Here is a 14,447-nt window from a genome sequence, read left to right on the forward strand (position 1 = left end):
GGTCCAGATAGTTGTGAGAGTCTGTTGGTTTAGAATAGACATCGGTGGATAAGCTGTCTCCGCAGATAGAGACAGTGAGATCGAGGAAGGGAAGGGCCGGAAATGGACCAGGTGAATTTGAGGGCTAGGTGGAAGTTGGAGGCAAAGTGGATGAAATCAGCGAGTTCAGCATGAGAGCAGGAATTTCACTGATGAGTTTGCGAAGATCGTTGCAGATGAAAATCTAACACCAGAACAAGTCTATAATTCCAATTGTTTTTATACCTTACATTAAACCTAAAAAAAAACCTAAAGTACTGAAGACTTTTAATCGAAACATGGCATCGTAGATGGAGACTGAAAGCCTGCTATTTTCTGCTGTTCAACAACTGTTTCAGGTATTCTCCCAATGTTGTGCTCCTTTTGTTACCCTGCACATATTATTGTTTCATTATATTAATGGTATGTAATAATTTTTACTTTTTTTAAATATAATTTTTGAGTTTTCAAAAAGAATACATGAAAAGATAATTTTTACTTTATTGAACAAATACAAGACAAACACCACTTACCAGTAGCACATAAATTCAGAGTCAGAATTTATGGCGGTCTCAAGCTATCTTATTACATATTCCAAAAATCCAAAATCCAAAACACTTCCATCCCAAAGTGTTTTGGACAAAGGGTATTCAACATATACGTCACACCACAAACAAGAGAAAATATCCAGATGTTGTAAATCCAAGCAACACACAGAAAATGCTGGAGGAACTCAGCAGGCCAGACAGCATTTATGGAATAAAGAACAGTCAACATCTCGACCCGTAACACTGACAGCACTTTTTTCCCATAGATGCTGTCCGGCATGCTGAGTTCCTCCAGCATTTGTGTTGCTTATATATCAAACCAACTATGTTTCAGCTACCAGCTTGGTTTACAAAAAACTCAAAATATGACTTATTTTCAGAAATTTGGCACGAAAACATTACTTCCACAGAAAACAAAATTAATTAAAATTCTGCGTTATCCGATCAGACGACCTGAGGTCAGAAACTTTAAGTTCTTCATTTCAGAGGAACTGTCCTGGACCCAGCACCTTAGTACAATTATGAAGAAAGCTCGGCAGCGCCTCTACTTCCTTCAGAGATTTGGCATGACATCTATAACAATAACTAACTTTTATAGTTGTGTGGTGGAGAGTGTATTGACGGATTGCATCACAGCCTGGTATGGAAACACAAAAGTCCCTTGAATGGAAAATCCTATAAAAAGCAGTGGATACAGCCCAGTCCATCACGGTTAACACGCTCCCCACCCCTGAGCACTTCTACATGGAAAATTATCACAGGAAAGCAGCACCCACCACCAGGGACCGTCACCACCCAAGTCATGCACTCTTCTCACTGCTGCCATCAGGATGATGGAACAGGAGCCTCTAGACTCACACCACCAAGTTCATGAACAGTTGTTACCCTCAGCCATCAAGCTCTTGAACCAAGGGGGATAACTTCACTTGAATTTACTTGACCCATCATTGAATTATTCCCACAACCTATGGCCTCACTTTCAAGAACTCTTCACCTCATAGTCTTGACATTTATTGCTTATTTATTATTACTTCTTTTCTTTCTTTTTGTATTTGCACAGTTTGTTTTCTTTTGCACAATGCTTGTCTGCTGTGCTGGGTACAGTCTTCCATTGATATTATGGCTATTGGATTTATTGACTATCCCTGCAGAAAATGAATCTCGGGGTTGTACATGGTGATACATTTGTACTTTGATCATTTATTTTGAACTTTGAAAAATCTCAAATGAAAAGATTAAACAAAATTCTTCTTCAAAGAATAACTCTGGAAAGTCAAGGCATCAGTTTACGAACATTGCATTTTTGTCCCAACAAAGCCAAAGAATACACCTTATCTCTTCAGTGATGGCCAGATGTATATTTTGCCAAGCCCATTTTGTTACCATGATCTTGAATAATTTGCACATCATTCCCTAATCAATGCCATTCGTGTTACTTCTCACACTTCAGAATCAAAAAAATAAACAATTATGCCATATTATCTCTCAGAAGGTCCCAAAAATTATAAAGCAAACTCCCTTCTGCTTTCTTTCTTGATCCTTGGAAAATAAACCTCATAACCAGTGGATGCCTTCCCAACTGTACATGTTGTGGAAAGGGTGGGACTGGTCACAGCAGCACAATCATCATACCATTCTGACATTGCTAAACCACATTACTGACACCTTCATGCAACAAAATAGCATAATTTGTAATCTTAATGATCTTGAAAGACAAACAGCAATATATAAAAAAGACACTTGGCAGACTATGCAGTCCACATGAATGAGCTGCATTGTTCAGGTACATTAAGCTTCCCTACCCACGTTTCCTAGGGTCAGGGAGCTTTCTGCAAATGAGGAGAAACAGTGAGAGAGCAACAATTGTGTTTGGATAGAAAAGGCACTGGTAATTTTCATACAGTCCTTCATTGTTACTCATGCTTAAAGGCCGATTTATACTTATGCGTCAAATGGACGCTGTAACCTACGCAAATGGCCTATGTGCGTTGTGAGCATTTATACTTGTGCGTTGGTGTGTCTGCGTCGCTCTGCAATTCCGGCACGTCGCGCATGCGCACATACCTGCCCGTGCAAGGCTTCATGGTCGTGGTAGTCTTTCTTGGGGTAAACAAGTTTAAAGCGAGCATCGTTTTTCGTAAAAGCGAAATGTGTCCTCCATAATTTTGGAGGTCTGTAAAGGTTTATGGAAAGCATTGTGGCCAGAGTTCCTTCCCTGCCCTTCAGTCGCCCACTGGGAAGCCTACGGTGTCGATATGATGCAGAAGTACAAATCAACCTTAAGCAATCTAAAGTAATGGCCTTGAGTGAACTTCTAGCTACATGGGACAGCAAATGGGAGGGAAAGAGTTAAGTCTCTAAATGCAATCTTGCAGCACAACCTGGTCTTCATTAGCAACCAGCTCTATTTACACTGCTCAGGAGGTCTGCTCTCACAGAACTCCAACTGTATATACTGTACATACATGAATTGAAAGCATCTTCCTCATAAGTATTGTTTTCCTGCTCACACTGTGTGCCCTAAACACTGTTTATTGAAATGTTTTAACTCCTGCATAATGAACGGCTAATTTCTTTACACAACAAATACAGTTGAATGAATGTACAAATTTAACCCACCAACAACATGGACACAAAGTGCCAAGTAGCCTCCCACTGTGCAGTACTTTTGATGATTATATAACCAGACATAGAATATGATTTGCAACAACCTCACCACAAAATGGTACTGAATAAGCTTTTTGGAATGACAGTCTTCAATGATCACTAAACTCTATATAGCCTGTGATTAAAAAGCCAACAAGTGACTCACAGAAAGTGAAGATGAAAGATCTGAAGAGGAAATCAGTTTCCTTCCCTGTAGCAATCAACAATATACACGACCAAATCTTAAGTTATCTAGCAAAAAGACAGTATACCACCGCAAAAGAATTTCCTCTCTTGCATGTAATTTTCCAATTAAGCTATATCTAATGCAAGCCAATTTAATTCAACTAGTTATTTTTAACACATCGTGCACTGTAATGGATCTGAGATCATGATTTGTGAAGATAAAAGCAACATATTTTTTTAAACAGCCTTGTAGTTTTGGTATTAATCATTTTAAAATAATATGAAAGAAATAGAAAAGCCACACCTCTTAAAATACACTGTCTGAAGAAATAAGACCTCAAAGATGCAAGGTGCACTAATTATGCAAAAAAGGAGGGACAAAAATTAGTTGACTCTCTTGAAGACCACCAGACTTCATTCTCCAATTCTACATCCCGATTTGAATCACTGTTCAAATCAACCATTAAAATGATTCAGAAATACGCTCAGTTTGGAACACTGTGCTTATTCAAAAGATTCTTGGTTACAGCTTAAATTGAAACTGTATTGATTTTTAATTGGTAAATTGTATCGTTTCAGTAACACCGTAATACGAGAAGTAGACTATTCAGCCCATTGTTTGCTCCACCGTTCAATCATGGCTGGTTTATTTTCCCTCTCAATCCCAATCTCCATGCTTCTCCCTGTAACCTTTGACATCATTACTAATAATAAATCTATCCATCTCTGCTTTAAATATACCCAATGACTTGGCGTTCACAGACATCTGTGGAAATGAATTCTACAATTCATCACTCTTTGGCTAAAATGTCCCCTTAGTTCTGTTCTAACGGGATGTCCTCCTATTCTGGGCTATGCCCTCTGGTCCTCGGCACTCCTGGAAACATCCTTTCCATGTACAGTATCAAGGCCTTTCAAAATTTGATACATTTTAGTGAGATCCCACCTGAATCTTCTGAACTCCACTGAGTGCAGACTCAGCACCGTCAAATGCTCCTCACAGGTTGATCCTTTCATTCACAAGATCACTCTTGTAAACCTTCACTGAACCCTCTCCAATGCTGCACATCCTTACTTACAAATGGGGCCCAAAACTGTTCAGAATACAGTACTCCAAACGTAGTCTGACCAATGCCTTATAAGGTCTCAGCTTTACATTCTTGCTTTGTTATAAATTCTCTCTAAATGAATGCAAACATTGCATTCACTTTCCTTACTACTGACTCAACCTGCATGTTAATCTTTAGGGAAAGCTGAACTTCATTGTCCACAAACCAATTAATTCTTCATCCAATTCACTGACGTGTAACATGAAAGGAAATAGTCCCACACCAACCCCTGCAAAACACCACTGGTTACTAGCAACCAGCCAGAAGGCAGCCCCTTGATTCCCACTTTTTGCCTTTTGCAAGTCAGTCAATCTTGTGTAACACCACGGACCATTGTATTTGGCAGCCTCATGTGCGGCACCTTGGAAAGGCCTTCTGACAATCCAAGTATACAACATCCACTGACTCTCCTTTGTCTATCCTCAAAGAATTCCAACAGATTTGCCAGGCAACATTTCCCCTTAAGGAAACCATGCTGACTTTGGCCTATTTTGTTGCGTGCCTCCAAGTAGCCTGAAAATTCATCATTGATAATGGACTTCAATATCTTCTCAACCATTGAAATCAAGCTAACTGACCTACAATTTCCTGTCCTTTGCCTCCCTCCCACCTTAAACAGTGGAGTGACATTTGCAATTTTCCAGTCCTCCAGAACCTCGTGATTCTTGAAAGATTACTGCTAGTGTCTGCACAACCTCTGCAGCTATCTTGCTCAGAACCCTGAAAGGGTAGTCCATCTTGGTAAGGTGACTCACCTAGCTTCAGGCTTTTTAGCTTCCCAACCACCTTCTCCTACTTCTACACCACTTCTGCTTCAACACTCTTGAATTCCTGGCATACAGCATTCCTAGTATTTTCCACAGCAAAGACTGATGTAAAATACTGAAGTATTTGTCCCCTCTTTCTTTGTTCCCCGTTACTACTTCTCTGGCATAATTTTCTAGCGGTCAGATGTCCACTCTTGCCTCTTTCATTCGTTATACATCCGAAAAAAAATATTATTGGTTAGTTTACCTTCTTATTTCATCTTTTCTCTCCTTATTGTTCTTTTTATCTTCTGTTGGTTTTTAAAAGCTTCCCAATCTTCCAGCTTCCCACTAATTTTTGCTATATTGTATGCAATCCTTTGCTTTTATACAATCTTTGACCTCACTTGTCAGCCACAGTTGCCTCATCCTCCCTTTAGAACACCACTTCTTCTTTGGGATGTCTTCTGAATTACTCCCAGAAACTCCAGCCATTGCTGCTCTATCATCTATAATAGTGTTCCCTTACAATCAGATCTGTCCAGCTCCTCACTCAGGCCTCTGTAATTCCTTTGCTCAACTGTAATACCAATAAATCCAATTTTAAATTCTCCATCTCAAATGCAGGGCGAATTCCATATTAGGATCACTGCCTCTTAAGGGGTCCTTTTCTTAAGTTCCTTAATCCAATGTAGTTCACTTCACAACACCCAAACCAGAATTGCCCTTCACCTGGTGGGTGCAACCAGAAACTCTTCTAAAAAGCCATCCTGTAGGCATTCTACAAATTCCTTACCTTGAGATCCAGTATCAACCTGATTTCCCCAATCCACCAGCATATTGAAATGTTCCAAGACAATCATAACATTGCCTTTTTTATATGTCTTTCCTATCTTCTGTTGCAACTTGTATATCACATTCTGACTACAGTTCCGAAGCCTACAGATAACTCCATCAGGGTCTTCTTCCCTTGCAGTTTTTTTAAACTCCACTCAATTACTCGATATCTTCTTATGCTACTTCACTTCTTTCTAAGGATTTAACACGCAAATCCTTCTGCAAGTCTATGGACTTACATTTTGATAGCATGAATGAAGAAATCAAGCATTTCGATTGTGTTGTGCAGTAGACGGATGGATGGGGTGAGTATCAAAATACATTACAGTTTAATGAGGCTTTCAGGACATTTAATCAGTATGGATAGACCACTGGATTGAAATTAAACATGTTTACTGGAAGCAATTGAACAGATGGTTTAACTAACTTTTGTTGTTCTATAATTATGTGCCTGAGAAATTCCATGCAACTGGAGCAAAATAAAGCGAAGTATCCATATTGTCAACAACCTGTTAACCTTTCAAACATTAAAAGGAAGTATTTTTCCACGAATCATTGTGATTTAAAACATGATTCTGGCTACTGCAATGTCAACTAGGTGAAAATGAGTACAAGAATTACCCAGTTAGCATGTTCTCCATCCAATCAAGATAATAGCTGTGGCAAAACAAGAGACAGAAACCAATTTTGGCATCAGTTTGTGCTAATCACTATGTTTTCACCCCCAAGGACCAAAAAGTGACCCCAATGAATGGAACTGCTCTATTTCATCCTATGCATCTACAATGACAGGGAATCAAATTAATATGCCCAGTTATTTTGCCTTATAGCTTTCCCTCTGGACTGGAATACAACTCCGAACAGTTGGTGTATTGTGTAAAGTGGACATTGATTATGTGTAATATGTATTGATGGATATTAGGAGACAAATATAACGTATGTGCATTGGAACCAACTAATTGCTAACAAATTAACTTACCAGTAGAGAAATCAACTGGGAAGAAGACTATGTTTTGAAGGAACTAAAATATAATTCTGGGGCACAGATGTGTTAGAACAGTGGTCCATTCATTACAGTGTCAAATAATTTTTCAGGGGAAGTATACATGTAAAAAATCAACTGGTTTGAGGAAGCCAGGATACACTAAAGCACAAAGAGAACACAAACGAAGATAACCCTCCAAATATTTCACATCCTAGAATTAAACGCAAAGTTACTAGTGACTGTAAAGTATGAAAATCTAGCAGGTGAAGAGCGCAGTTTGAAATTGCCATGAATCAATATTGCAGAGCTGCAATTTCAAGCTTAATTAATATCAAAACAGTGTACTAAGCAATATATTTTGAACAAGAGTTCAGGTATAATATAGTCATACATTGCAGGTAAACCTAATCTGTTAAAATGAATTATGTATTTTTTGCAGAGAAGCTGGGTTTCGAAGTTAAAGTCATTTTGTAAAATCAAAGCTGAGCCTCAGATCCAAACGCTAATCATCAATTCCAAAAAAAATTACTGAAGATCTGCCTAACAAGTTAAAAATACCACTACAATGACAAGAACAGCTTGCTGTGTCTTTAGCCATTTAATCCAAAAAACAAACTGCTATGCCCCTAATCACAAAAGATTGAAAATGTAAGCAGTGTGGTCATTTATGTGCTCATGCAAAAAAAAAATGCGCTACTTTAATACAATAGACACTTCATTATCTCCTTTGCTGCTTATCTAAATAACTGAGGCGACGTCCACATTAGACCGGATAAATCCGTAACCGAAGCTTTTTCCTCTTTGTTTTGACCCTCCGTCCACACTGAAACGGTGTTTTCCTCCCCCGAAAATGGAGCTTTTCTAAAACACCCTCCAGAATGTATAAATTTGAAAACGCCAATTGTACAGAGTAGTGTGGACGGGGTAACCAGAGATTTCTAAACACGCTGTCAATACATGCCGGAACAGATGGCAGCAGCGCGGCATTTCGTTGTTTTCTTGAATGCAATCCTCCACACAACCTAACAATTTCAGAACAGACGGCAACGAGACTGAAGCCAGAAGAGTTAGAAATGTACTCACCAAATACTTTGACCCATAACTTACTGAATAAATAAGTATACTCACTTTGCCCTGTTTTCTGTCCTTGCTTGTATGAAGGTGGTTTACCTATTTATACAAGTACTTCTCTGACGATAGATGTGTAACAGCCTAATGTAACATTGTATGGAAATACAAGATAACTCTGATGCAGACATGTTTTATACATTTAACAAGGTGCTTTATTAATGCAACAGAGTTAGTTAGCTTTTCAATGTTCATCATCAGCCGGGTCATACTGTCCGTGAACTCCCTGTTGGTTGCCTCCATACACTCCAGTATTTGTTTTTTTTAAATTGTAAATCCTCCTGCACCAGAGCCAACAGCTGTCCATCGTTTGGCAATTTCCTTTAAAGTTTTTCTAGTCTGTAACTGCACAAATGCACACTTTCACAGCAAGATTCGACACCAAACATGTCGCTTGTTTTCTGTAGATGTGTTCTGCACATGCCCAGTAGGAGGAGATTCACCCAAATACCCGTTTTAATGTGGACGGAGGTATTTTCAAAAACGCTTGGTATGGACACCTATCATTTTTATATGAAACCAGCATTTTCAAAATTATCCGGTCTAGTGTGGACATAGCCTTAGTCTTAGGTTAATTTTCTTCTAAGCATGTACTCGAGCAAGGCACTCCACCTTTGAGTAGTTTCTCTGAAAATGTTGGTACTGATAATGTTGATAATGTTGGTAGATGAGGTGACATCTACCCAAGTGGGCCTTGGAAAATAATGGCCACACATGTACACATTGGATATCATATTGAGTATTCAGTTTTTCAAATTTTTTAAACATTCATCTAACTTTCACTTAAGTGAGGACACTGAATTGATGTTAAAATTATTTTCTGGCAAAGCATTCAGCAGTTTAAACATCTTGAAGAGAATAGCAATGCGGTTAGATGGAATGTCAGAGGGGTGCAGCAACACTAGCACACAGTCAACCTGACAGGTCTTCTTTCAAAAGAATGCAGCAATGTAAAGTCATTCCAACCCCCATTACTAAGTACTATTTCATGCAAACCATTCACCAAAGAAAACTGGCTTTAACTATTTACACATCCAAACTATAAAATATTATACCCTCATGCAACCTTCTTTGTTCCATTGAAACAATTTCTAACAGTTTCTAACTTGAATGCATTCCCGCAAATCTAAGCAGAATTTGTTTCCTTGATCAAATTATTTCATATAGTAAGAAAGTACGCTCACTGTATTCAGCGCCCATCAGTTACTGAAAGCTCAATCTTCCCTTTGGGACAGTTCTGGGTTGTCCTGGATAAGATTTCAAATTGGCATTATTAAATGTGATTTACTTTCAACAACATAGAAATCCATTTGGTCCAGCAGATCCATTCCACAACTTCCATTGTCCGTCTCCTTTCTGTGTGGCCCTGCAACTTACTCACTCTCGCATGGTCACTTAGATACACTCAGCTGCAATTAACAATAGCTGTCATTTTCAGGTGGGAAAATCTGTATAAATGAAATCTCAATAATGAGGTCACCAATAGTGTCCAAAATGCTTCATCAACATCACCACCACAAAGTCTACACTTCACTATTTTGTGAGATTTTGTTGTGCACAAAACTGCCACCATTCCCAACTTGTCAAAGGTGGCTGTACTGCAAAAGTAATAATGTTGGAAAAATGTTTTGGAGTCATCCCAGGAGACCTGTATTTATGTAGAGATTACATTTTAACAAGCTCCTTCCTTCCGAGCCAATATTAAGCACAATTTATCATCTTATTGCATTTATTTTCATTACCCTTACATATAAACCCTACCAATCAATTTGTCCATCAATTAAAAATCTAGATTTAAAACCTATTGTCTACCTGAACAGCAATCAATAATTTTTCAATGTTCGTTGACCATATTAAACATAGCTTTTGTTATTTCACACCAAATCTTGAAGGATAATTTAAAAAATCACAAATACAATGAGTTTCTGCAGATGCTGGAAATCTTGAACAACACACAGAATGCTGGAAGGACACAGCAAAATGCTCTGTTGCACGTTGCAAATAGGAATTGAGTTCTTTGATTTTAAAATATAAGTTAGTTAACTACTCCATGAGGAAAATCTTAAATTCACAAAATAACTGAAGTAGTCATGTACTGCCAAATCATATTGGGTGGCAAATTAAGGTGGTGTTGGTACATTTAAAGAACAATCGAAATAAACACTTTTTGGGCCAATTATTTTTAAAACTTCTGACATTTCTTGCAGAGGAAATATTTTAAACGTCTAGTATAGTCTAGAATCGCTGCCTTCCTACACACAGTGACAAAATTAAGCACAATTTACATCCACGAATAATAACACATAATTGCTTGCTAATTAGCTTTTTTGACTGATAAACAGTGACAAAGATGTACATCAAACTGCAACTTTTATCTGATTATAGGCTGCTGTGGATCAGGGTTACTGATTAAGTCTTAGACCATTCAGAAAGCAATTTAATTCTTCCTATTAATAATTCAGCCAAACCCAAACCTCAACTTCCTCATCCAACAAAGAACTTGAGTGGTCAACATAAAAAATTCCTCCTCTCTCCATCTCATGCCACTCTCCCTCAAAAAAACACAAGATTGCTGCCAATGGTAAAGCAAAAGCATTGCCCCAATGAAAAAACATTATTTCGTCAAATGATTTTTTTTAAATGCACATCATGGCAATATCAAATTACAACGTTTCAAAGTGTTTCAAAATAATCGAATGGGTCATGAAAATTGTGCAACCTTTGTCTCAGCTTTGCTTCAGCTCATCATACAGTCACAGTGACACCAAAATGAACAGATATTGATTATTACTATGGATAAAAGTGCATTTCATTTTTAAGAAATATCAACGACGTTTAAGTCTCGCAGCTGCAACAAGAGTTACAGTCTGTTAATGGACCTGAAAATGATGTGTATACATGTTTATTCTCTTCATACTTTTTAATAACAAAGTGGACCCCGGCCTACAACGTTTGCAGCAGCACACATTCCGTGTTGCTAATCAACTAACTAATACGATGAATGTAAATTACCCATCGATACCAGTTAAAATTAGAACACGTTAAGGGCTTCATTTTGTTGCTAACCAAGTATAAACCGTCCGTTTTATTATTTTACTTAACTCTTGAAAATGTGGCCCTGGATTCCTAAGAAGCAAGGTTGGGAGGTCCAGCTAATCTAATCGTCTCAGTGACAAGCTTCCTTCGAAATGTGGGGGAAAAAGACATTCGTTCCTGTCGGTAACCACAATAGGCATCGCACAATTTGATTTAACTCACAATTACGATTGAACTATAGGATTAATAATTCGCCTGAAAATGTTCAAGCCAGAAACTCTTGTCAAAACACTTGGCAGGCACTTTCCGCGGCCTCCATTCCCAGGAAAGCCTCGGGCTGGAGTTGAGTCAGCCTCCCTGCGATTCCCAATTCTCAAACCACACTACTCACCTCTTAGCACTGTATACTTTTAAAAAAAGACTCGCAAAGGCAGAGTTGAAGGGGGAAAACGGAAAACCATTCGTGAGACAAAGTTACCCAAAACTTTACGTCTCAAACTTGGCTGGGAGGTGACGGGGGCGGTGGATGGGGAGGAAATTTGAAATCTCCAGTTTATACTTTTCCCCCTTCTAATTCTCCACTCGCCCTTAAACGGTGAAACCTTGTATCCAGCCTGACTATCAAGGAGCGCCATGTTGCTCCCGGCTGCTTCTTGGATACATGAAGGAACCCGCCCGTGCGGCCGCTCGCTACATTGTGTCGAAGCCGGATCCGAGCCTCCCCGTCCGGCCGCACGGCCGCCTCTCTCCTCCCGCACTCACCTTGGCGATGGCTCGGCGATACCTGGTGACGGCTTGCTGAATGAGGCTGTGCACGGTGATGGCTCCATCTCCGCAAGGGACAACCACCCTGGTTCTCGCGAAGCAAACGGTCACTTTCATTCCCCCCTTTCCAGAGAAACGTATCTATAAACAATATCTATATCTGCAAGGTCGCTTCGGACCGTAAATCCAAGTCCCCCAGAAAGATAAGCAACGAGAACGATCTTCCCTTGCTTTCGCGGGCGCACAGCCTGTGTTTAGTCCACTCTGGCCCTCCGCGTGTGCAGTGAAGCGGGGTCCATGGTGAGTATACAAGCAGGGCTGCGCTCGGCGCTTCTGCCTGCCCGACTGCGGCCACCTGTTCCTATTTGTGGGAACCAAGCGCAGAGCTCCCACACAGGGCGAGCCTGAGCCCAGGGAGCGGACAGGGCGCCACCCAGTGTCTCCACACTCTGGCCGTTCCCTGTACTGCCTCCCAAAGCCAAACAAATGAAAGCGATGCATTTATTGCCAGCCCCCAAGTCTGTACGGAAGACAATCCGCACTCCGGAGACATATTCAACGAGGTTGCACTCTCGGGGGCAGATTTTACAAAATTAACTTGGCCAGATTTAATATTACGATATGCCTGAAGTACGTGCTGGATGGTTTCAGAAACAAGATGTTTCTTTTCAGTATCCTGGCCCAGTGGGAAATAAAATGAGCAGTTGAATGTTACTATCCGGTGACCAATGGAAAAGATATTCTGCGGTTTAGAGTCATACAGCGCGGCAACGTGCCTTTCGGCATCACCTTTACTAATATCCTATTCTACTTCCCGCATTTCCCTCAACTGACTCCAGATTCTGCCACTCGTCTTCACACTGGATTCAATATGTTACGTTGTCAACCGTAAAAAGCAATTCATGTTCCAAGAGTCCAAAATTTTAAGATATATCCAAGTTTCCAAACCAGCGTGGAGCAACCTGACGGAAGGAATAAGGAATAAGAATAGAAGGATAAAATTTATGATTTAGTAAAGGAAACAAAAGTGAAAAATTGCAAAGGGGTAAGGCCAATTTTATTCAACTGAGAAGTTATGCAAAATATGTGTTGAGGCAGAGTATGAGGGCAGGGCTCATCATGAATATTTTGTCCACACAGGAGACTGCAGATGCTGGAATCTGGAACAACACACAAAAAGCTGAAGCAACTATTGAATCAGGCAGCATCTAAGGAGGGAATGGACAATCCATCGTATCTCAAAGCTGAATTTACGAAGTAGAAGAAAGTCAGAGACAGAAATGCTCAAGGCACAGAGCTCGGAGATGTATCTGAGAAGCACAACTGGAAGGGCTTCCGTGCAAGTGCTGCAAGGGGGGATTAGGTTCAGTTGTCCTTTTATGACTATCACACACATGATGGGCCAAATGGCTCCCTTTTATATCTTGACCATTAGATAATTCTTAGAATATCTGACTAACAACCCACCCATTTCTAGCTATCTTCTCAAGGGGGAAATGATTTCTTCCCCCTCAGTATTTTAAAATAACATCATTTTAAAACAAATAATTGTCATATGCTTTAGAGAGATCCTCAGTTGCTGACCTCTTCTGTTTCATTTTCAAACAATTATTTTTAATTGCCAAGTTACCCAAACAGCACATTCCAAGTAAGCTAATGGATTTAAAGTTATTATCAGGCAATCTGATTGTTTTCTGTGTCTACTGTTAACTAAGCATCAACATTCTTCTCTTCGATGATGATTCAAACTTGAACAAGACAATTCCAATTTTGGAATATAAACGAGAGAAAACCTGCAGATGCTGGAAATCAAAGTAATACACACAAAATGCTTGAGGAACTCAGCAGGCCAGGCAGCATCTATGGAAATGAGTTGATGTCTTGGGCTGACATAAATAATCTTCCGGAAGTAGGGGACCGAGGGTCTAGTGAGATGGAGGAACTGAAGGAAATACATGTTAGTAGGGAAGTGCTGTTAGGTAAATTGAAGGGATTAAAGGCAGATAAATCCCCAGGGCCAGATGGTCTGCATCTCAGAGTGCTTAAGGAAGTAGCCCAAGAAATCGTGGATGCATTAGTGATAATGTTTCAAAACTCTTTAGATTCTGGATTAGTTCCTGAGGATTGGAGAGTGGCTAATGTAACCCCGCTTTTTAAAAAAGGAGGGAGAGAGAAACCGGGGAATTATAGACCGTTAGCCTGACATCGGTGGTAGGGAAAATGCTAGAGTCAGTTATCAAAAATGTGATAACAGCACATCTGGAAAGCGGTGAAATCATCGGACAAAGTCAGCATGGATTTGTAAAAGGAAAATCATGTCTGACGAATCTCATAGAATTTTTTGAGGATGTAACTAGTAGAGTGGATAGAGGAGAACCAGTGGATGTGGTATATTTGGATTTTCAAAAGGCTTTTGATGAGGTCCCACAGAGGGACCTGTGCA

The 14,447-nt window shown here is 39.7% G+C and overlaps 1 protein-coding gene and 1 pseudogene across 5 annotated transcripts in view; both read right to left on the minus strand.

Annotated features, from left to right (window-relative positions):
- The window catches only part of LOC134344481 (Y-box-binding protein 1-like), a 49,688-nt pseudogene extending 37,757 nt beyond the window's left edge, over positions 1–11,931 (minus strand).
- The window catches only part of pard3aa (par-3 family cell polarity regulator alpha, a), an 883,471-nt gene extending 871,067 nt beyond the window's left edge, over positions 1–12,404 (minus strand). For 4 of the 5 annotated variants that reach the window (XM_063044364.1, XM_063044363.1, XM_063044361.1 and 1 more), the window contains exon 1: positions 12,002–12,403. In XM_063044364.1, the coding sequence (XP_062900434.1) occupies positions 12,002–12,121 (120 nt within the window). In that variant the 5' untranslated portion in view covers positions 12,122–12,403. Of the gene's footprint in view, positions 1–12,001 lie in introns of all 5 variants that reach the window. The other variant, XM_063044362.1, reaches the window with a different exon arrangement.
- Between the last annotated feature and the right edge of the window lie 2,043 nt (positions 12,405–14,447).

This window comes from Mobula hypostoma, chromosome 3, assembly GCF_963921235.1.
Source record: "Mobula hypostoma chromosome 3, sMobHyp1.1, whole genome shotgun sequence".
Classification (NCBI taxonomy): Eukaryota; Metazoa; Chordata; class Chondrichthyes; order Myliobatiformes; family Myliobatidae; genus Mobula; species Mobula hypostoma.